The 22,238-nt window shown below is 58.1% G+C and overlaps 2 protein-coding genes across 13 annotated transcripts in view; both read left to right on the top strand.

Annotated features, from left to right (window-relative positions):
- Positions 1-307: 307 nt before the first annotated feature.
- Positions 308-13,804, top strand: TPM3 (tropomyosin 3). 11 transcript variants are annotated; one of them, XM_052668428.1, is made up of 11 exons: positions 308-476; positions 2,568-2,701; positions 3,384-3,501; positions 3,706-3,776; positions 4,520-4,595; positions 5,603-5,665; positions 5,745-5,814; positions 7,397-7,475; positions 9,272-9,341; positions 12,070-12,192; positions 12,739-13,804. In XM_052668428.1, the coding sequence occupies exons 1-10, from the start codon at positions 345-347 to the stop codon at positions 12,145-12,147; spliced, it is 891 nt and encodes a 296-aa protein (XP_052524388.1). In that variant the 5' UTR covers positions 308-344; the 3' UTR covers positions 12,148-12,192; positions 12,739-13,804. The 11 variants fall into 11 exon arrangements, 10 of the variants coding, with proteins under 10 accessions (XP_052524388.1, XP_052524381.1, XP_052524460.1 ...); XM_052668421.1 differs by lacking the exon at positions 4,520-4,595 and adding an exon at positions 5,068-5,143 and having other exon boundaries at positions 309-476; XR_008202728.1 differs by lacking the exons at positions 4,520-4,595; positions 9,272-9,341 and adding an exon at positions 5,068-5,143 and having other exon boundaries at positions 310-476.
- A 207-nt stretch (positions 13,805-14,011) lies between these two features.
- NUP210L (nucleoporin 210 like) overlaps positions 14,012-22,238 on the top strand; it is a 29,237-nt gene continuing 21,010 nt past the window's right edge. For both annotated transcript variants that reach the window (XM_052668581.1, XM_052668574.1), the window contains exons 1-13: positions 14,012-14,209; positions 14,570-14,706; positions 14,953-15,084; positions 15,255-15,348; positions 15,700-15,850; positions 16,009-16,141; positions 16,523-16,681; positions 17,584-17,652; positions 19,264-19,370; positions 19,695-19,835; positions 20,751-20,888; positions 21,284-21,436; positions 21,854-22,055. In XM_052668581.1, coding sequence (XP_052524541.1) covers positions 14,052-14,209; positions 14,570-14,706; positions 14,953-15,084; positions 15,255-15,348; positions 15,700-15,850; positions 16,009-16,141; positions 16,523-16,681; positions 17,584-17,652; positions 19,264-19,370; positions 19,695-19,835; positions 20,751-20,888; positions 21,284-21,436; positions 21,854-22,055 — 1,774 coding nt within the window. In that variant the 5' untranslated portion in view covers positions 14,012-14,051. The remainder of the gene's footprint in view (positions 14,210-14,569; positions 14,707-14,952; positions 15,085-15,254; positions 15,349-15,699; positions 15,851-16,008; positions 16,142-16,522; positions 16,682-17,583; positions 17,653-19,263; positions 19,371-19,694; positions 19,836-20,750; positions 20,889-21,283; positions 21,437-21,853; positions 22,056-22,238) is intronic.

Raw genomic sequence — 22,238 nt, 5'->3', positions numbered from 1 at the left:
CCCCGATGCCCCGCACGGCCTGGGCAGGGCGGCCACCACAGCCCCGCGCGGCACGGCCCGGTCCGGTTCGGGCTGTCGCCGTTCCCGCTGGTCGCTTCGAACCTCCCCGGCCGCCCCGCCGCCCGCTCCCCGCCCTTCCCTCGGTTCGGGCCCCGGCCCGCCGTAGGCCGCGCGGTTCGCACCGTCGCCAAGGCGACGCGAGAGGGGCGCGGCGCTTCCGGCCGCGGCCGAGAGGAGGGGGGGAGCGCGGGCGGAAGTGACGTCACATCCCGTGCGGCGGGGCCGGGGCGGCGGGTTCCGGTATTTCAGGGCGGGGCGGGCGCGGCGCGGAGCGGAGGGGGATCATGGCGGGGGCCACCACCATCGAGGCGGTGAAGCGTAAGATTCAGGTGCTGCAGCAGCAGGCGGACGATGCCGAGGAGCGGGCGGACCGCCTGCAGCGGGAGGTGGAGGCCGAGCGCCGGAACCGAGAGCAGGTGGGGGTCGGGGGGGGCGGCGGGGTTTGCGGGGTCCCGGCGGGGCTCCGTGGGGCCGGGCTGCGGTCGGCCGCCGTCACGGAGCTTCGCTTTTTTTTGCTCCTAAAATCTGGGCGGTGCCGCTGGGGGCTCCGTCCGGGCTCCGCGGTGCCGTTCCGGGTTCTGCTCCGGGCTGCGCCGCCAAAAGCGGGGTTTGGGGTCCCATAGGGGTCGGCAGGAAGGGCGGAGCCGGCCGCGCTGTGTGGGCACGGCGGGGTGCGGGGCACCGGGAGGGAACGCCGCGCTGCGACCGGGGAGGGCCGGGCGGGGGTCGGCAGGGAGCGGCCGGTCCGCAACTCCGTCCCGGTGTTGGGGTGCCGCCATGGGGCGCGGGGGGCCGCGGAGCTCTGCGGAGCCGCTCCGGTGCCCGGAAGGAATGGCGGCGGAGCGGCGTTCGGGGCTGACGGCGGAGCTGTGCGGTGCGGCCGGGCCACTCCCAGCCCCGCGCTGCTTTTCTTTGCAGCCACATAAGGAATTCTGCCGTACTTGCGGCGTTGTCATGGCGACGTGCGTTGCTCGCACCGGAGCGCCGCTGTGTGAGAGCGGAGCCGTGCTCAGCCCGCAGCCCCGGCTCTGCTCCCCGCGCCCTGGGAAGCGATGCTGGCCGGCTCTGCCCTTGGCTTGGCTCCCTTCTCCGGGCTTTCTGACTCAGGCTTCCCTTCCTGAAGGAAATGGGGGGTGATGGGAGGTGCCGTGGGGCTGCACGGAGGTGTCACTGCTGCGCTGGCCGGGCTCCGTCCTGCCCGGCGGGATGAAGAAGCGCTGCCTGCAGGAAGGCGGCCCGGAGGGGAAGGGGGGCTGGGGATGGAGGAGCGACGTGCCTCCGTTTGCTGGGAGGAGGAGGAGATTCAGCAGTGTGAAAGCTGCTCCTCTCCTGCTCGGTGCGTCGTTTGGTTCCTCTTTGAGCAGAGCGCTTCCTCCTCCGAAGCAGCTCTGGGTCGGAGTGCTGTGCATCGAAGTGCTGCGGGTTTCCATGGTGAAGAGCAGGGTGTGCCTGCAGCCGAAAGCAAAAGCGCTCCTGCATCCTGCTGGGGGGGGGAGGCAGGGTGTGGGTTGTGGCAGGCCGTGTTCCGGCCTCCTTCCTTGGGCATGGCCGATGGGCTCGGCGTGGCCTCGTTGCTGGAGGCTGGGGTATTTCCTACGTGCCTGCTGTGTGTTTGTGTGCTGGGCTCTGCGGTGGATCGCTGCTGGGAAATGGCTGTGACCGCCTCCATTTTGGTAGCGGTGTGGAAATCCTGCCGGAGGGGTGCTGGCCGTTTTTGGGGTGTCCCTGGGGCGTTGGTGTCCCTCTGAGGCTGCCTGCAGGCTGCGCTCAGGGCTTTGTGGAGCAGATGTGGCTGCTGGGGGTGTTGCTGGAGCTCTGGGGGTGGCGGTTCTGAGCTCTGCTGCTTCACTCAAACCTCGGTCGCCGCTGTGGTCACGCACTGGGCGATGAGCTGAGCCCGTGGGCTCCCAGCATCGTGCTGGCACGCGTTGCTGGGCAGTGGCTCCCAGCCTGGCTTGGGCCGGGTGAGGATTCTGCTCTGTGGGATCAGTGAGTGCTGCTGGCCGGAGCCTCAGAGCTGCGTTGTGGCCCCTCAGCGGGGCAGGCAGAGCTCTGAGCACGGAGCTGATCATCTTCCTCGAGTTGCTGTTGAGAGGGGCTTGGATTTGAGCAGCGCCGGCATCCAGATCGCAGGAGTAAACTGACTTGGTGCTAAATGCCGGCTGTCACGGCGCGCTGGAGCAGCGGATAAATAGGGCTGATTGATGGCCTGGCAGGATTACAGCAGCTGTGCAGAAGAGACATTAGTGTAAGTCATCCACTTAGTGTTTACGGCTTAAACTGTCACGTCAGCTCGAGCTGACAGGCGAGAAACCTGTGTGGCAGCGGCTGCTGCGTGCGTGAGCCCGTGTGAAATGTTGCAAGGCTTATCTCGGAATGCAGGGCTCGGTGTAAGAAAGTGGATGCAGCTCCTCCACTTTGTTTGGGCTTCCTCAGTGCTGCTGCTGTCCCCCAGCTGCCCTGTGCTGCTGGCTGCAGGCTCAGCTGCCCTCCTTGCTCCCCCCCAGGCTGAGGCAGAGGTGGCATCCCTGAACCGCCGCATCCAGCTGGTGGAGGAGGAGCTGGACCGGGCCCAGGAGCGCCTCGCCACCGCTCTGCAGAAGCTGGAGGAGGCTGAGAAGGCCGCAGATGAAAGCGAAAGGTGAGCAGGGGAGGCCGCTGTGCTGTCAGCCGTGCAGGGGGTGTCCCTGGATGGGGCCCCGCGGTGTCGGCATCTTCAGCTTCCGAAGGTGGGGAGCCGGTGCCACGGTGAGGCCGGGTGTGGGAGGACCTGCTGCTGGAGTGGGGCTGTTGGTCTTCGGGGAGCCGTGGCTGCTGGGTTCCCTCCTGAAGGAGCAGGGGGGAGGCGGGGGAGCCCCTCCTGCTGCAAGCTCCCTTCTGGCTGGGAGCTCCTGAGCTGGGAACGTGGTTTGGAGGGGAGCGCTCCCAGCAGCGTTTCGTTGGCTGATGCACTCTGCTCTGTAGCGCAGCCTGACCTGGCTGCTGTCTGCCATCAAGATTCAGCTTTCCCTGTGCTTCAGCCTGGAAGTGCCTGGCTTGCCTGCACAGAATCCCTCCTGATCTGTTGTTCCCAGCAGTGCTTCCTGTGCTCCAGGAGCGCAGTGAGCTGCTGGAGCCGTGCTCAGAGCAGCAGTTAACTTTGAGCAGCAGCACAGCAGCGCTGCTTTCCCGTGCCGTCCTCTGCCCTCGGAGGTGTGGTGGCTCAGCAGGGCAGCGCTGTGGCTGGGAATGCTGTCTGCTCTCTGGTGTGCATTCTGCTGCCGGTTGGTGGGGGTTTGTTTTAGTCATTGCTTTCCACTATGCTTTCTTTCTTTTTCGGGCAGAGGCATGAAAGTCATTGAAAACAGAGCTCTGAAAGATGAGGAGAAGATGGAGCTGCAGGAGATCCAGCTGAAGGAAGCCAAGCACATTGCAGAGGAGGCGGACAGGAAGTATGAGGAGGTGAGAGCCCTGGGCGCTGCCGTGCAGCTGATGCTGGCCAGGAGAGGTGGCTGCTCTTCCTGCGCTCTGTGCTCTCAGTGTGGGGGACCTGGCTCGCTTCCCCCAGCCAGCGACTCTGGCAATGCCAGTGGCCCTGCAGGCGTTCCCAGGCGACCAGAGCGGCGTTTATCTTCCTTGCTGTGAACTCTGATTTTTCCCTCCCAGGTTGCTCGGAAGCTGGTGATCATAGAAGGAGACCTGGAGCGTACTGAGGAGAGAGCTGAGCTCGCAGAGTCGTGAGTAACCTGCTTGCATGTGACTGGCACGTGTAGCTGTGCATGGGAACTAACACCGATGGCATTTCTAACCTTGTTACACAAGGCCTGAAGTACAGGGTGGGCTCAGATCTCCAAATGGAAGAGCTGGGGCTGATCTCCTGCTCGGAACAGGATGAGATCCACTGAGAAGGTGGAGTTTGCGTGCATCAAAACCCACACGCCGTGCCTCGCGTTGCACAGAGATGTTCAGACCTTTGCACGAGTGCCTCTCTAGCTGTTGAGGTCGGGCTTTCAAGGCTCGTAGCCACCAGCACTGTTTGGTCACTGGATGCGCACACACCGCTGTGGGGCACGTGGCGCTGAGCCTAAAATGGCCGAGGGCCCGGGAGCAGAGAGCGGAGCTGTGGCTGAGGCTGGTCTCTGGCCTCCTTCAGCATTTCCAGCCATCACGGGGATGTTTGCGCTGCTGAGTTGCAAGCTGAGCTCCTGCTTGGAGCAGAGGTGGCGGAGGTGCCGCTCAGGCTCCTTTCGTGCGCCTCCAGGAGCTGCCCAGGGCCGTTCTGTACTGTGGGCCTCGTCTAACAAAGCCAGCACGTGTGCAGCAGCGGCGCCGTGCTTCCTGCCCAGCCACGCATGTCGTGACCATGACTTCTTTGTGTTTCTCCCCTGCCCCTTTTTGGCTCTGCGGTGTTGTGTTCTTGGTGCTCCTTTTGACCCTTGCCCCCACCTGGCTTGTGCCATCATGTGAACGTCACTAACAGTCGTGTCCGGGAGCTGCAGGAGCAGATCAGAGTGATGGACCAGAACTTGAAGTGTCTGTCTGTTGCCGAAGAAAAGGTACTAACCGTTCCCTCCTCGAGCCATTAAACCAGAACTCTCGTGGACTTCTCGCTGCGCTCCTTCCCTCAGCTTCATTGCGTCCTCCTCTCTCCTGGAATGTTCTGTCCTCTGTCCTGTCTGAGCGGTGGCAGCTGCCCATCTGTCTGTCGGAGCAGCTTCCCTCCTTTCAGCAGAACAAACGTGCAGCTTCTACGTGAGGACGCCGGGTCCCGGCCGTGCCGCCGGCTGCCTGGTGCCCGCGCTGGCAGCGTATCTAAAACGTGACCTTGGAGGCTAGAAGGGAGCTTGCTTTCTGCAGAAGTGCTTCAAAGCAAGGTCCCATCCCGTCTGATCGCAGACAGTCTCCTGAAGAACTCCCTGCTCTCCCCTGCACATGGATTCACTTCTCCTCTCTCCTGTCTTTTCCTCCCACTTCTTTTCCTTTTTTTTTTTTTTTTTTCCTCCCCTCTTTCTTTACGAAACCCCACAGTAAATGTTCCGAGCTGGAGGAGGAGCTGAAGAATGTCACCAACAATCTCAAGTCTCTTGAGGCTCAGGCTGAGAAGGTAGGGCTACTTTTCCAAGGGCCAGAAACGTTTGCTTTGCTGGAAGGGTGCGTGACAGCAGAGCGCCCGCTGGGATGGAGATAATGCAGCTGCAGCCTTAAGCGAGGAGAGCCGTGCTTGCTTTCCCAGGAGAGGTGGTGGATTTCAGCACAGGACTGATCTGACTGTAGAAGCTGTGAGTGCGGGAGGTCTGCTGTGCCCCTGCCTCGGGGCGGCTGGGACGTTGATGCTGCTGGGATGAGAGTTTTTCCTGTGCCTGAGTTGGTGTGTTACGTGCATGGTGTGGGACTTGCTGTCTGACCCAGCCCTCCTGGAGCGAGGGCTCAGAGTTTGGAAGTTTGTGGGCATGCGTACTGCAGTGGGGAGCTGAAGTGTCCCTTTGTAGCTGTAGGCTTTAGGACAGGAGATGCACGAGGCCGCCGAGGGCTGCGGGTCACCCGTTGCTTTCCTTCCCCGCAGTACTCCCAAAAAGAGGATAAATACGAGGAAGAGATCAAGATCCTGACCGATAAACTCAAAGAGGTGAGCGGTGGGGAGGCTCAGGAGGGTCTGCCCTGTGTGGCAGAAGCCGTCGCGCTGACTGCCTCACTCCCGTCTGCAGGCGGAGACCCGTGCTGAGTTTGCTGAGCGCTCCGTAGCCAAGCTGGAGAAGACCATCGATGATTTGGAAGGTACATCTTGGGGAGGGGAAGCAGGGAGCGTGGTGATGAGTGGGGAGCTGAGAACGACCGCCTCCCAGGCAGCTGGGGAGCGGCGGTGCTGCTCTGAGTCGCTCGGAGCGAGGCTGAACCCATTGCCTGTGTTGAGCTGCTGCCTCCGGGCCACGATCTGCCCTGGCTGCGGCTCCCTGGCTGCGCTGAGGCGGCCCTCGAGCTTCCCAACGCCCTGCCTGATGGCACAGATAGCGAGAGAGCGGTGATCTTGGCTGTCCTGTCCTCAGGAATGTAACTGGATTCCCGTGCTCCAGCTTAACCCCATTTAAGGAGTGGCACAGGGGGGAAAAAAAACCACCTGAGCTCGCAGGGATTGGTTACGATAACATTCTTTTGTGTGGAATTTGCTGCTTGTGGCCTGTCTGCAGACAGCCTTCCTGCAGGCAGTGAGGAACCAACCCTCAGGCCTGAGGCTCCCCAGCGTCAGATCAAGATAAAAGTGCCCCTAATTGCCAGAAGTCCTCTGGTCTGGCTGATGCTGGGCTCCTTTCCTCCTGGTTTCACGGTACTTCAGGAGCGTTCCTGCTGTTGCAGCCTGTCCTCTCTCCCAGCCGTGCGAGGAGAAAGCTCCAGCTGCCTCCTCAGATCCGAGGCTGTGGATTCTTCCATAGATAGCTGCGGTGGAGCAGCCACGCTGGCGAGCCAGAGCTCTTGCAGGCCTCCTGCCACAGCATGGGCCTTAGCAGCCTTTTAGTGCCAGGTCTTGGAGATGGAAAGCCACATCCTACAGCCCGAGTAAAACTCCTGGGTTACTCCAGAAATAGCAGCGTTGTCAGCAGAGCTGTTCCAGAACTGCAGCCAAGCAGCAATCCGAGCCACCCTGTGGTCCTGGGGAGCTGAAATCCTCCCAAGTCCCTGCGTGCTGCCCTCGAAAGATGTTGATTGAGCGTTGGCTCCGATCTCTGGCATTGCTGCTGAGGTGACCTAGTTTATGACAACCCATCAAATTCTCCGGGCCCTGGGAAGCTGTGAATGCCACAGCATTGCAGCCTGGGCAGGAGCCTGCCAGCTCTGCGCCGTTTGGGAGCACAGCGGTGTGAGATCCAAGGCCGCCACCCCCGTGGAAGGTGGCAGTGCCCAGCCTGCTCCATTATCTGATGAGAGCCCAGGTGTGGCCCTTCTGCTGGGCTCATCCCACGGGATGGGAATTCCCTCTCTTGCTCACCGCTGTTACTTAACTGACTTCTCCCAAACAGGTTTTTGTATTGAAACCCAAGGTGAGAACAGAACCCTTCGCTGATCCGTGCCCTCCTCTGGTTTAGCAATCATCTCCTTAGGTGGAGCTGCCCTCCCCTCGTGGCTCGCGCTGACCTGGCCGAGCGGCTCGTGAGCTGCTCAGGCTGTCCTCAGGCCGTGTCAAACCTCCCATTCCTTGCTCAGGAACCAGCAGCCACGCGGCGCAGTCGTGGCGGCTCCCATCTGACTTCATTTGTCTTCTGGTCACCAATCCCACGCTGCTTTTCCTGCCCCAGGGTGTTGGAAGAACTCCTGTGCCTTCCCTCATTGTTTCCCTTTTGTTCTCCTCCTAAACCTCTTCTAGATGAGCTCTATGCCCAGAAACTGAAGTACAAAGCAATTAGTGAGGAACTGGACCACGCCCTGAATGACATGACTTCCATGTAAATATGAGCTGGCTGGTGTTTGCCTCTCGCTTCAGCAGGCTAGACCGCCAGAGCTTGCTTGGTTTGCTGTGATTTTCGTAGCTGGAGAATCAATGGCACCGTGTGGTTTAGGTTACTTCTACAGATCTGTGCCTCCGGGATTGTGGAGGCTGCCCTGCAGCATGCTGCCTTCTAACTGTAGGGCCCTGGGAGCTGCATGCGTAACACCGAGAGCTGTGCTGGCCTGAAAGGGTTCTGACTCCGACTCTGAGGAGTGCCATTTCCAGTCCCCCGCTGCAGAGGCTCCCTGCGGTGCCTCTGTTGCCCGCTGGAGCCGCCAGGCTGCGATCTCGGGTTCCTCCGGAGAGAGGAGCAGCTGGCTGGGCTCCATGGGGATTTCCAGGCAGCCTGGAGGCGGACTGGACCACGATGTGATCTGTGGAAGTAGCTGAACTCGTGTTTCTGCAACTTTGCTCCTTGGCTTTGCGTTGGGATCGGCGGTGAGTTCTGCTAACAGCCGCTCTGCGCAGTCCTTGCCACTAACAGGGGAGGCCAGGGATCTGCACTGTGAGGAGCCCTAACGCAGCACCGAGAGCCCCCAGCCGAGTTTGCCGTGCACAAACACTTGCATTTCTCTTCAACCCGGTGTCTCCTTCTGTTTCACACAGATGAATCTTGCGATTCCAAACTCCACTTTGGATTTGCCTTTCTGCTTGGTGGCTTGTTCTGCACCTGCACCCTGCACTCACGCTCTCGTCATCTCGCTCTGAATCCCAGCACCTTTTTTTCCACTCACTGTGCGCAGGGCATCCCTGGGAATGAGCTGTCGGGATGCTGAAGCTTGACGGCGGCAGCAGCTCCCGGTTACGCTGCACTCGCTCCTAAACAAAGCTCCCTGTGTTTGAGCCGTGTGCCAGACACTGCCGTGCTCTGAGGGGCTGCCCTCTGCCATGTCTGCGTGTAGCTGGGAGCGTGTTGTTCTCATCTGCATATCTTACGGAGAGCCATAAAGCGCCTTTTGTATTTCTCTTGCCTCTTCCTCGAGCATGATGTCACCTTTTTAAAGGAAAAACAACTCTTGTGTGAATAGAAGAGCTGGTGCTGTTGAGAAACGGGTTTCTAGTGACCACTTGCTGCTGCTTTAGAGTAACAGTTGCGGTGTTGCCCTCACGCTGGTGTCACCCCCCGGGCCTTGGTGGAACACAGCCTTGGTCAATGCGCTCGATGTCTCGCTGCGGGCGCGTTAGCAGCTCACAGATGCAAACTGCAGCTCTGCACGCGGCGCCCTGGCGCACAGCACGCTCCGTAGGGTGCAGGAGGGGCCTTGTGTCTGAGCAGGACGTCCTGCTGTCTGTCAGCCTGGCTGAAGGCGCTCCTCACCTGTAGCGCTCCTGGCCTCGGTTGTCACGCGCTGGCTTGCAGCGGGCGGCCGCCACGGCTGGTGAGGTGTGAGCTGCTGAACACCGCGTGCCTCTGGCTGACTTCCAGCAGGGCAGCAGCAGTCTGGGTGCTGTGCGTGGGGTGGCTGCGTGCGGCTCCTGCTTCAGGGGGCAGAGCTGCAGCAGGCTCACGAAGCACAGCTCGAGCTCCTGCGTGGGGCTGGGGGTGGCGGAGGACCCTTGGGGGGTGGATGTGGGGTACAGCAGGACGCTGAGCACGGCTGCAGGCACGTAACGCGTCGCTGCCGGTGTGAGTCTGGAGTCTTTCTGGTTGCTCTGGGACCGTGAAAACTGATTTGCCTCTTGTAATTCTGTGCTGCCTCGCGGTGGCTTCTCCAATGCTTCTTCCTTCCTGCATTGGTTCCTCTGCCACAGGGCCCGAAGAGCCCTTCAGGAATCGAGCTTTGGTGAAATGGGACATCTGCCCTGGTTCCCCGAACCTCAGGTTTGTGCACAGCCTGCTCTGCACACACGTGGCGCTCCCAGTTGGCGCTGGGCCGTGTTAGGGCTGTTCCCTGCGTGGGGCGGGGGAGGACGAGGCGCTTCTGGGAGGAATCCCAGAGCTTGGGAAGCTCCGCAGATGTTGGCTCGATGCTTTGCGGAGCTCTGGTCCCACAAGTGAGAATCCTTGTCGGTACCCAGCTGTGCAGCTGAGGTGGGGAGTCTGGCTGTGTGGGGGGCGGCCTCTCGTTACCTCCCGGGAGGTGGAGGCTTCCAGCCAGCGCTGCCTGCCAGTTCTCCCCGCTGGAGGTGGCACGGTGCTCCCTGCCCTTGTGAAATGGCCTCTCCTCGAGGGGAGGTCCTGGCTCTGGGTTTGTTACCTGCTCCCATGGAGCGGAGCAGGCGTTGCAAACCGCGTTCCTGAAGGCTGGGCCGCGGCAAGCCCGCTCCCCGCTCATCCTGGTGGAACTCCACAGTGGGAGGGTGATGCAATTCCTGCCCTGGGAGGTTTTGGGAAGCTTCTGGTCTGACGGGATTGCAGGGCTTGTGCAGGCTGGTTGCCACAGGCTGGGCTCCCGGTGCAGGATTGCTGCAGGCGTGGATAAGCCGACCACGAAGGGTCGTGGGGCTCCGCGTGGCTGTGAGGCTGCCCTGCAGGCTGGGAGGGAGCAGAGCAGGTCAGGCATTGCTGCAGCCCTGCAGGTGTGAGCGGCCGCTCCGTGTTCAGAAGCCGTTCCCGAGGTGTCAGGAAGGTCACGGTGATGACTGCAGTCGGGTTCTCCCTCACATGGGCGCCTTGTCAGGGCTCTGCCCACGAGCAGTAATACTGCCTGGGAGCTGCCGTTGCCCCAGCCTCTGGTTGCTGGCCCTTCCACTGACTGCAGTTTCATCCCATCTCTTGCCCCAGAGACCCAGGCCCAGCTGGGAGGGCGATGCTGGGAGCCTGCGTGCAGGGCAGGCTGGTGCTGGCGTCCCCATCAGCACGGCTTCCCTCTGCTCCTGCTTGGGTTGCAGCAGGGTGGAAATTTCAGCTCCTCCGGTCGTTGCTTTGTCCCTTGGTGGCTTGGAAGGGGGGTCAGTCAGCGCTGCCACCCTCTGTCCTGCAGAGCGGGGTGCAGCTGGGTGAGGAGAAGCTTCTCCCCTGTGTGGGGATGTCGGGGGGCAGGGAGGGATGTGCTGTGACTGCTCAGGGGAACAGCTGAACTTGACGTGGGCAGGCCTTGCAATTGTTCCTAGATTGAAAGTAACGAGGAACAGCGCGGCCCTCCTGAGGTCGCTGGAGGTTCCTGGGGTTCTCGTAGCACCTGCAGGGTGTGAGGTGCGAAGGCAGCAGCTGTGCTCTGTGCTCGTCATGGTGCTGTGTGTCACCGCAGCTACGAGGATGATTTCTGTCCGGCTGGAAGCTGTGGCCAAGGGATTTTTTTCACTGCCTGGAATCCCCCAAGTGCAGGAATCGGACCCTGGGAGGTGTTTGTGGTTCAGCTGCTGTGGGACTCTTTCTTCAGAGCCCTCGGGCTTAAAGCACATCCCACATCCTTCTCCTTCCCTGGCTACGGTGCGGCCCAGCCTGCGGACTCTTCTGGCGTTCTCCCTTCCTTTGCCTTCCCAAACCTTTGGCAGCATTTCCACTTCTGCCCACGCGTGGCTTCCACTGCGATCTTCCCGAGCTCAGAAGCAAATCAGAGCGCAGTAAATTTGTTCTTCCCAGCTTCCTCTGTGCAGTAGCCCAGGCTCGGTCCTCGCAGGCAGGCTATGGACGTGCTCCTCTGGCTGCTCTACTAACCTGCCCTTTCTCTCTTTTTCTCTCTTCCTCTTCTTCCCCTCATCCTGTTGCTGCTGCAGAGCGCCTGTACAGCCAGCTCGAGAAAAACCGCCTGCTCTCTAACGAGCTGAAGCTAACGCTGCATGATCTGTGTGACTGAGAAGGGGCCCACTAATGCCATTAAGCGAGCTAATTGCGACCACCAGTGCTGTGGACCACACTGAGATCTGAGCGCTCTTAAGCCTGGCACACTTGCAAATTCTATGCAACCACTGCTATTGAACGGAGCAGTTGAATTTCTTCTCTAACTTATTTTAAGGGCTTTTTAAAAAATTATTATTATAAAAGTAACCTGTATTCTCGGTGGGAAACCTCTGAGCCTGGGCTGATCTTTCAGCAGCCCTGTTCTCTTGCACAGGGGGCTGCCTGGCTCCTCCAGGGAACCAGAACGGCTGCACCCACCCACAGAGGGGTGGTGTGAAGTCAGGCTCGTGCCTGCTGGAAGATGCCTCTCACATGCTAGAGCTTAATGACTGTTAGCTGACTGACTGTGGGATTTCCTGCTGCATGGAATGATGGCTCCTAATAATAAATGACTGACCTCGCTGTCTGTGAGACGCCGCACACCTGTAGTGCTTTCCTGTGTAGCCGAGTCGACCTCAGAGGTCTGGGGGAAGCAGCGGTGCCTGGGGCCTCATCTCAGAGCGGCCGTGGAGTCCCAGGGTGGGTTGGGGGAAGCTTGCGGGTGTTTTGAGAGCAAGTCTCCGAACCCACGACGTGCAGCTGTCTCTCGAGCGCCCGCAGGGAGCCCTGAAATGCTGCAGTAGTTGGTGCTGTAGGAGAGGTGCTGCTTGCTGCGTGTGCCGCGCTGTCTCTCACCCTGGGGTGGCTGCAGCCCCTCCCTGCCCCCCCCGGGAGGTGGAGAGCAGCTCTGAGCACCCGCCTGTTCCTAAAGGCCGTCTTCCCACAGCGTGGCTACCCGGTGTCCCGAGGCGTGGATTTCTTCAGTGGTATGGGTGGGCTCACCTATGGAGTAAAGCGCACCTAGAGTGCTAGTTGCTGATCTGAGCTCTCCTCCTGGCTTAAGGACAATGTGAGAACCGACTGCGCGAGCTGCCCGGAGCCTCGGGCAGAGCTGCAGCACCCCGCTCCTCCTCGCTCACTGCCTGCTCTTCGCGCTCTCCTTGGTTGTCTGCTCCCTGCTGCTAGGTAGCAATGGTCCCGGTGGCCAGCTTGGCATCTCTATCCTGCGCTGGGGGGGATGGGGGCACAATCGGTTGTAATCCTAGGGGCTGGTTTCTTACGTGTGTTTAATCCTTAAGTTGCTCTTGGGTGGCTTGCTGGGCCACGGGGGCTGCTGTCTGAAGCGTTGCAGCCCCGGGGGGAAGCTAGCTGCAGTCTGAGGCACCTGCATGCACAGTGCTGCCCACAGCAGTAGCTCAGAGCGCGTCCTGCGGAGCAGCAGCGGCGTGAGAACGAGGGCTGCAAAGAAACAGGTAAACTCCAGAGCTGCTCACTGCAACCAGCCAGGCATCCACGGTTTGAGAACGCTGGGAAGGGGCAGGCGTGAGCTTTCTTTGGCCGAGGTCTCTCCGTTGCCTGAAGCTGACTTGTAACTCTGCCTCTTGCTTCCTGCCAGATAAACTGAAATCCACCAAAGAGGAGCATCTCTGCACGCAACGAATGCTGGACCAGACCCTGCTAGACCTGAACGAGATGTAATGGAGCCCCGCTGCTGCCTCTGCCACACGACGCCCGGGGTCAGCCCAGCCCCCGCTGCCCTCTAACCCTTGGGCTCCGTTTCCTTTCTGTTGCCAACTTGCCCCAATGCAGCTCTGCTTCTTCACCTGGGGGTTAGAGGTCACCGGCTTGGGCAGAGCTTCACACAGCGTAATTAAGGGAAACAAACGATGCAATAATGTCGGGGGAGAGCATGTTTGAGATGTACACATTTTGTAACTACCTTCTTTTTCCTTTTTTTCTTTTTTTTTTTTTGTAGCAACCATTGTAAACATTCCAAATAAGCGATGCTGGTGAGCTACAAACAAAGCTCTGGGCTTTAATTTTGGTATTAACCCCTTGGAGCCCAGTTTGGGGGAGAGGAGGTGGGAGTGGGGCTGGGCTGGGCACGCTTTGCTCTGAGAGCTGCTTGCCAAACGAGCAGTTCCATTTCTCAGCTTTAAGGTAACTCTGTGGAGAAGCAATTTGAGCAAAAGCAGTTTATTTTTTGTGGGTTTTGTTTTGTTTTGTTTGTTTGTTTTAAATCTTTCCCCTTGTTCTCCAAACAGCTCAAGCTGGTGGGTCGGTGGTTGTTCCCTTTTCCCTCCCCGGTGTTTCCCCTTTCCTTTCTCACGGGTTCCACGCAGCCGTGGCTCCCGATGCCCAGGGTGGCTCTGCCTTCACTCAGTGCTTTGCCCCTCATCCCTGGGCTCAGCCTGACAGCTTCAGTCCTGGTTTTCTCCAAGCAGTTCTGCCTCCCCAGGCAGAGGCCTTTCCCTCCGGGCCCGCAGAGCTCCCACGTCTCCCCCTGTGGTGTCTGTGAGGCCGAGCGCAGGCAGGCTGGGCCGTTGCTGTGTGCTCGTTGCGGTTACGGGGCCAATCTGGAGGAAAAAAAAAAAAAGCAAACAAAAGAACCATGTCGAGTGTTTTGATACTAAATTGAGAACTTGTCTTACTGTCTTTTGAAATAAAAAGCGATCTCTCCACACCGTGTCGCCTCGCTCTGTTCGGTGTGCGGGAGCGCTTGGGGGGGGGGGGAGGGGCGAGGCGCGCGCACGGGCTCTGAGAGAAATTGGCGCGCTGCGAGGGCGGGGCATCGCGCATGCGCCGTGAGCGAATGCCGCACACGTGGTCTTAACGCGCATGCGCAGCCAGCAGGTGCCGGGTGCGCGTCGTCCTAACGCGCACGCGCAGAGAGCTTTGTGAGCGGCGCCATTTTGCTTCGCTGACAGGATGCGGCGGGCTCGGCGCTTTCCCCTTCTCGCCCTCGTTGTGTTCGTCGTGGTGCCTTCTTGCGCCTTTAAGCTTAATGCGCCCAAAGTGTTGCTGCCCTTCAGCCGGGAGATCAGAGTGTCTTTCGTGCTGGAGGCCGAGTGGGGCTGTTACTCGTGGTGAGGGAGGGAGCAAGCAGTGCTGAAGGGGGGGGGGGGGTGGAAAGGTGTGTGGGGACGGAGGGGTTCGGGGTGCAGTGAGGAGGCGGGGGCCTGGATCAGGGGCCTTGTGTGTGATAATGGCCTGGCTGTGCCGTGTGGCTGCCAGAGGCCCACGGCCTGCATGACAGGCTCTATGGCCTGCACAATGGAGGGCTATGGCCTGCCTGACGGAGGCCTATGATCTGCCTCACAGACGTCTGTGCCCTGCCCAGCAGAGGCCCGTGGTCTGCCCAGAAGGGCGGTGAGGAGCCCAGTGCTCTGACAGTGCTGTAAAGATAGACACGTAAGCAGAGAAGGGAATGTCTTTGTGTCTTTCAGGCGTTCCATGCACGACAACGTTGTCAAAGCTGAGCCCTTTTATGAGAATGGTGCTGCATGCGCCCAGAAAGCCCTGCTGTCTGCTCAGTCCACACAGCCCACCAGGCTGAGCAGTGCTGTGATGGCTGAGGAGCACGGTGGGTGGAAAAGCAGAGGCTCATGAGGTGGGAGGTGATGTAGGATTTAGGGCTTGTATCAAAGTGTACGATATCGTGATATTATTTTGTTGAAAACAAGCTGTGATGAGTGATAACACCTCAGCCATGTTCTGCAGGGTGAGAAAGCAGCTATTGATTATTCTCACTGGCAGAGCTTTTCGCAGCTGTTGAGTCCATAGGAACCTGCAGGGGCTGAACGAAGCGCTGTTTGTTCCCTTGCTGCAGTCACCGGCCACACGCTCCGCTGCGACGTGATGGTTGATGTGATCAACAGCATTGAAATTCTGTCCCGAACTCGGGAGATCTACGTGGAGGATTCTCCCCTGGAGCTGGCAGTGAGAGCCCTGGATGTCAAAGGTACGGTTGTGAGAAGGGCTCTCCCAGTACCACGCCAAAGCTGTGCTCTGAGAAATAAATGCTGCTTGTTGCCTTCGTGTTCAGAAGGAAAGGAGGCTCGATTTTACCATGGCAGCTAACAAGAGTGCATGAATTTTCCCCTTCATGTGAGTTTTCACTTTTGTTTTCAGGCAACACGTTCAGTAGCTTGTCAGGAATGGTTTTTGAGTGGAGCGTCGCAAAGGATGAGGATGTGGACAGCGTGGAATCGTCAGACAAAATAAGGTGACTGTGACAAAAGGATGAGGGGATGTTTAGGGCTTGCTTTCATCTTGGGGTGCTCCTAGGGCGAGGAATTGACACGCATTGGGTTCAATGCTTGAGCTTCATCCCTGGGCAGTTTTAAATCTCTGTCAGGGAGGATCCCGAGGAATCCAGCTTAAGTTTGAGGTTCCTCTGCTTCAAACTGGGGGTGTGATTGGAGCCTTGCAGGCGTGTTTCCTACCTGCTTTTTTCCACGGTTCTCTGCTGATGATTTCTTCCTGATCAATGGCCTCGTGGCACACGAGCCTGGCTGCGTTGAATCCAAAATGGTCACGGAGATGGCAGCCAAGGTTACTTTTGTTTTCTTGTCAGGATTTTAAAGTACTCGGAAGCTGACTATTCCCCACCAAACCACATCGTTGAGCTGGAAAGAGCAGAAAAACAAGGAGACAGAATCCTGGTGTCAGGAATCACGACTGGAGCAGCGGTTATAAGAGTGCGAATACACGAATCGACCTACAAGGTGAATAATCACCACGATTTTCTTGATAGAAAGAAACAAATAGAATCCAAACCTCTGTTTTAAGGCAAACTGCATGGAAAACGTGCATTTCTTTGTCATTTTTTCCTGCTTTGGCTGTCGTGGCTGTGGGTCACAGCAGCCTTCTGATTTCCCTTTAGAAAGTGGCTGCTGCTGTGGTACGCCTGCTGGTTCTGGAGCACGTAGTGCTGATCCCCGCTCACGATGTTCACCTCCTGGTTGGAGCACTTGTGAAATACAGAGTTGCAAAAGTTGTGCGGGGGAAGATGACAGGTAAGTGGTTCTCCCAGCGTCGAGCCCAGTTTTGTGCTGAGCTTTGTGACTCGGCCGTGGATTCGTTGTGGTTTTCTGAGCCTTAGAGATGAAGTCTGGTTCTGAGCCGCCTGGCTGCCGGGGCCTCATTGTGCTGGAATGCGGCACCCTGTGGAAATGGGGAATGGTGGCAGAGTGGATGCGAATCGATTTCCACGTGTGGCAGCTCCTGAGCGCTGAACTGACGCTGCCAGCGTGGAGAAAACAGCAGCCAGTTCCTTCTTTAGACTGACGGAGTGCTGCCGTTGTTGTTCGGTCCTTGCGTTCGTGCCTGCTGAAAGAGAATGCTTCGGAGGAGAGCGGAGGTGGTTATAAAACCACGGCAATTGTTGTGTTTTGCAGAGCTGGAATTTCCTCTGGAGCATTACGAGCTGCAGCTTCGGGATCAGGTCGCTGCTCCTGGGGGCTCTGAGCTCCTGCCTGTGGCCAACCTGGACGGGAGGAGCGGCGCCGTGCGAGCCGTGCAGCTGGGGCAGAGCGGCCTGGTCGTGGTCCATCGCAGTATCCTTGTGTGCTGTGCTCTGTGCTGCTGGGCAGCTCATAGAATCATAGAATCATAGAATCATAGAATCACCAAGGTTGGAAAAGACCTCAAAGCTCCCCCAGTCCAACCGTTCCCCCATCCCCAACAGCTCCCACTGAACCACGTCCCTCAGCACAACATCCAGCCTTTCCTTGGACACCCCCAGGCTCGGTGCCTCCCCCACCTCCCTGGGCATCCATTGCAGTGCTGCCCACCTTTCTGAACAGTAACACTTCCTCACGTCCAGCCTGAATCTCCCCTGCCGTGGCTTGAAGCCGTTCCCTCTGCTCCTATCACTGATGGCACCAGAGCAGAGGCCGACCCCCAGCTCACCGCAGCCTCCCTTCAGGCAGCCATAGAGAGCAGTGAGGTCCCCCCTGAGCTCCTCTTCTCCATGCTGAACATTCCCAGCTCCTTCAGCCTCTCCTCATCAGCCCTGTGCTCCAGACCCCTCACCATTTCATTGCCCTCCTTTGAACGCGTTCCAGGCCCTCAATGTCTTTCTTGCAGTGAGCTGTGCGATCTCCCAAGCTCTCCCTGATTTACAGTCACAGATCAGGAGTGAAACAGGTTGTGAAGGCAGGCGGGACGCTTTGGTTTTGGTTCGCAGTGGCTCTGAGTGCTTGAGCTTTGTTGGAGGGGCTCCCTGCGCCTCCTCCTTCCCCTCGGCTCGGTGCTCCCTGCTGCTCTGCTTCCCCGTTCTCTTCCTTCCTCTTCTCTCTATTCACAAGGGCTCCTCCTCCACCCAGTTACAAAATGGAGCCCCACTGATGGCGGCAGGGGGTGAAAATTAGATCAAACTCCACACCCTCGGTTGCTCTGTATTTAAACCCGCTCCTGAGTGAAAAACATCCAACAGAATTCCTATACATAAATCAAGACATTCACATGCGAGCTGCATCTGGGCTGCCTAACTGCACCATCCACGTGGTAGAAGCTGAGTTTTTAGGTAATGGGAAAGTAGGAGCTCGGTTGTTAACGCCTCACATCGTCCTTCTGGGTTTTTTTCTGATCAGGATCACACGTAACGAATCGGTGCCTTCATTCTCAAGGCCGGAGCAGGGCGCATCTCTCCAAGTGCTCTGGTTTGAGAACTGAAGTCGGCTTTGCCCCGTTCGATGGGCTGCTTTCTGAGTCAGAGCAATGAGCTGAACATCACAGAATCACAGAATCACCCGGGTCGGAAGGGACCTCAAGGATCTCGTAGTTCCAACCCCCTGCCCAGCAGGGCCACCAAACATCCACATTCAGATCAGGTTGCCCAGGACCCCGTCCAACCTGGCCTTGAACACGGCCAAGGACGGGGCATCACAGCCTCCCTGGGCAGCCCGTTCCAGGGCCTGACTGCTCTCCTTGGGAAGAACTTCCCCCTAACATCCAACCTCAATCTTCCCTCCCTCAACTTGGATGGGTTCCTATGGGTTCCTATGGGTTCCTATGGGGCTCTGTGGGTCCCCTTGGTTCCTATGGGGCTCTGTGGGTTCCTATGGGTTCCTATGGGTTCCTATGGGTTCTATGGGTTCCTATGGGTTCCTATGGGGCTCTGTGGGTTCCTATGGGGCTCTGTGGGTTCCTATGGGTTCCTATGGGTCCCCTTGTTTCCTATGGGGCTCTGTGGGTTCCTATGGGTTCCTATGGGGCTCTGTGGGTTCCTATGGGTTCCTATGGGTTCCTATGGGTTCTATGGGTTCCTATGGGTTCCTATGGGGCTCTGTGGGTTCCTATGGGGCTCTGTGGGTTCCTATGGGTTCCTATGGGTCCCCTTGTTTCCTATGGGGCTCTGTGGGTTCCTATGGGTTCCTATGGGGCTCTATGGGTTCCTATGGGTTCTATGGGTTCCCATGGGTTCCTATGGGGTTCTATGGGTTCCCATGGGTTCCTATGGGGCTCTGTGGGTTCCTATGGGGCTCTATGGGTCCCCTTGGTTCCTATGGGTTCTATGGGTTCCCATGGGTTCCTATAGGGCTCTATGGGTTCCTATGGGGCTCTATGGGTCCCCTTGGTTCCTATGGGTTCTATGGGTTCCCATGGGTTCCTATGGGGCTCTATGGGTTCCTATGGGGCTCTATGGGTCCCTTTGGTTCCTATGGGTTCTATGGGTTCCCATGGGTTCCTATGGGGCTCTATGGGTTCCTATGGGGCTCTATGGGTCCCCTTGGTTCCTATGGGTTCTATGGGTTCCCATGGGTTCCTATGGGGCTCTATGGGTCCTCTTGGTTCCTATGGGTTCACAGAATCAGAATCACAGAATCACCCGGGTCGGAAGGGACCTCAAGGATCACGCAGTTCCAACCCCCTGCCCAGCAGGGCCACCAAACATCCACATTCAGATCAGGTTGCCCAGGACCCCGTCAGCAGAAAGACGTCGGTGACCAAAAATTGCATCCCATTGATGGGGCACAAAACAGAGCACAAACTTACAGTTTCTAACCCAAGTTAGGGATCGCTCGGTTGTCCTGCAGACAGAAAAGCAACTCTGGCAGCAAAGTTCTTAATGAAAGATAGCGACCGTTTGGGGTTTTTTTTGTTGGTTGCTGCTGATTTTGGTTTCCTATCTCAGGTTTCAGCATCTCTCCAGGAGACAGATGGGTGCTGGAGGTGCAGCGGCGCTACGCCATCACCGTTGAGGTTTATGACAGGGACAGCACCAAGGTTTATTTGTCTGAGGTGAGTAAATGCCTGCTAGCAACGCGTGGCTGCCTGGGCTGCTGCGATGAGTTGCGCTGCTGTCATGGGGAGCGTGGAATGAACGCAGCATTCCAAGTGCACTGAAAGTAGTGTCAGGATTAGAGAGCAGGAGAAGGAAAGCGGCTGTTGCTTTTATCACCTCAGTCTCCTTCAGTCTCTGTAACACAGATTTCCACTCTCGCTTCAGTCTTACCTGTGTTACAAAGCTCTCCAGGACAGCGCAGCCCTGTGGGTGTTTGTGTGCAGTGAATCTGGGCTCCCTTGGAGGAGCTGCAGCGTTGACTGATTTTGGTCCGTTCGCAGAACCTCAGGATGACTCTCCGCTTGTCTGAGGAGCATTTTGAGGAGCTGACGGCGTCTCCTAACGGCTCTCACCACGTGGTTCGAGTCCGAAAAGGTGGCACCACAGCGATAAGGGCTGAGCTGCTTTCTGTCCTTCAGCAGGTAAGAGATAAGGATGGTTGTGATTTTCACAGTCACGGTTTGGGTCGGGAGCTCAGGGGTCCCAAAGCTGCGACCCCACAGCGCCTGCAAAGCCCCCGACCTGCCCACGTCTCACAGCAGCCCAGGCTGCCCAGGGCCCCATCCAGCCTGGCCTCCAAGCCCTCCAGCGATGGACGGGGCATCGCAGCCTCTCTGGGCAGCTCTTCAGCCCCTCACCGCTCTCCCAGCACACAACTTCCCTGACCCCCAGCCTCCAGCTGCCCTCCCTCCGCTTCCAGCCGTTCCCTGCTCTCATCTCCCCTGCCCAAGAGCTGCCTCCCCTCCTGGCTGCAGGCTCTTCAGGCTTTTTCTTCAGAATGTTTCTTCAGTCCCTTGGGTTGTGTCCTAGCGCTGCTCACATCCATGGGAAACGAGCTGCTCTGTGATTGGAGCCGTGCTGTATTTGTCCTGCTACAACCTGAGTTACTCCCCACGAGGCCTTTGTATGCAACTCCTGCAGCTGGTGAGCTGGGAGCATCCGAGAGGGAAAAACTGACCCTTAGAAAAGTGAGAAAGCAGACAGTTAGAAAGGCAAGCTGAAGCTGATGGGTTTCATAGCAATGCACACTGTGCCAATTGGCCTCGGCACCTGGGAAGGAAATTAAATGCGTGAAGGAAACAAATACAGCCAGACTCCTGCCTTTAACTTTATACAAAGTGTTTTGTGGGCCGCATTGCAGCGCAGCGCAGTTGTTTGGATTGCAATCCCCCAAAAGAAACACTTGATTCCACCTGTGTGCTTTTCAAGCCTGTGGCCGTGGCAGCGATCTGTTCCGTGGGGATTCTGCGTTCAGGCTGGATTCGCTGTGAGACCAGCAGTTTGTCTTCTGGATGCTCCGATGGAAAGGGCTTTTCCTCTTGTCCCCGTGTTTGCAGGATGGCTCTGCTGCTCCCTTCCCCGCAGCGATCAGCCGTGAGCAGGAGGTGAAGCTGTTCCCCCCCATCCGGCTCTCCTCTCCTCTGCTCGCGTTCCCATGGCACCCCGCAGGAGTGCTGCATCAGCACCAGCTCCAGGTGAAGTCCGGCGTGCTTTGGGGAGCTGGGGCGGCCTCCTTGTTCTGGGAGCTCCCGGCTCAGTTCCTCTGCTAGCTGCCTGCCTCCCTCGCAGCATCCCTGTCTCACTGACAAGCCCACGTGCTGCTTTCCTTTCCCCAGAAATGCCCCATTCCTGTCCCCTCGCCTTTCCTTTTTCTGCCTCTCTGCTGCTTTGTCACTTTGTTCTTCGTTTCGTTTGCCGTTCACTTGGCTGGACGCCGTTCAGCATCACTGCAGATTGAACTGCTGGAAGCGTTGCATAAGAGGCAACAGAAGCACCCTTTGGTGCTGCTGCACAGCTAAGCCACGAGCACAAGGTTGTTTTCCCCCTCCTGCTGTATTCATGACACCCCCTTTCCTTTCTGTTCCCACAGGTGGAGGGAGGCAGTGGCAACTTCTCCTGGGTTTCTTCCAATCAAACTGTGGCCACGGTCACCGTGCAGGGAGTGGTGAGCGGAGGCCTGGCGCAGGGGCACTGCACGCTTCAGGCCAGGGACGCACAGAACCCCTTTCATTACGCAGCAATACAGGGAAGTCTTTCTTTTATGATTTCATTGTTCTGAATTGCTGTCTTGTCCAGGCTGAGGAACAGAAAGCTTCTGCTTGAAGGTCAAAGTGTGTTTGTTGTTCAGAAGAGCTGGGCTCGGTTTTCTGCAGGCTTTTATTGCAGCTTGCTGTCGGTGGCACCGTTTCCAGTGTACGTTACTGGACTTGCATCTTAGTATTTCTTACATCTCGAGTGTCAGGTGCTGCTTCGTGCAGCAAAATTGTGCTGCTTTGTGCAGCTGCTGAATTGATTTTGCATCCTCTTTAGCGTCACGTCAGAACTGTTAGAGCGTTTGTAAGCGAAGGTGCCATCCATCTGTTCCCCAGCTTTTGACGTGGGCTGTTTCCTGCTGTCGCAGTTTTCTGCTCTCATGCTGCTTCCTGATGCTCTGCTCATGCAGGTGTTTGTGGAACCTCTGGCAAAGCTGGAACTGGTGCCGCTGCATGCGGACGTGGAGGTGGGGCACGCGCTGCTGGCTCCTCTCCAGGCTTACTTCACACGCAGGGAAACGGGGGAGTACATTGCTTTCACCGACTGCTCCCTCTTGCCTTTGGAGATAAGCATGGAGAAGAGAGGAGTGTTTGTCCTTGCAGAAGGAGGTATGATGGGTCAGCTCCAAAATGCTTGTTCTCGTAAGCGTGCTTTGTATAATTTGTGGGGACTTCGTCAGCTGTTAATGAATGCTGAGGCTGTGATGGGGTTGAAGCATCTGCTCTGCTCTCTGAGGCCCCGTGTGCAGCACCGCGTCCAGGGCTGGGGGTTCCCAGACAAGACAGGGAGCT

The sequence above is a fragment of the Tympanuchus pallidicinctus genome, unplaced genomic scaffold (assembly GCF_026119805.1).
Source record: "Tympanuchus pallidicinctus isolate F22 unplaced genomic scaffold, pur_lepc_1.0 scaffold103, whole genome shotgun sequence".
Taxonomy (NCBI): domain Eukaryota; kingdom Metazoa; phylum Chordata; class Aves; order Galliformes; family Phasianidae; genus Tympanuchus; species Tympanuchus pallidicinctus.
The sequence above is the reverse complement of the archived record's forward strand: the minus strand, read 5'-3'. Positions and strand labels throughout refer to the sequence as shown.

Excerpts from the sequence above, each read along its gene's own strand:
- TPM3 (XM_052668428.1), top strand. The coding sequence starts at position 345 with ATGGCGGGGGCCACCACCATCGAGGCGGTGAAGCGTAAGATTCAGGTG. Across the intron at positions 477-2,567 it reads AGCGCCGGAACCGAGAGCAG|GCTGAGGCAGAGGTGGCATC; the intron begins GTGGGGGTCGGG and ends GCTCCCCCCCAG. Across the intron at positions 7,476-9,271 it reads CTGAATGACATGACTTCCAT|GGCCCGAAGAGCCCTTCAGG; the intron begins GTAAATATGAGC and ends CCTCTGCCACAG.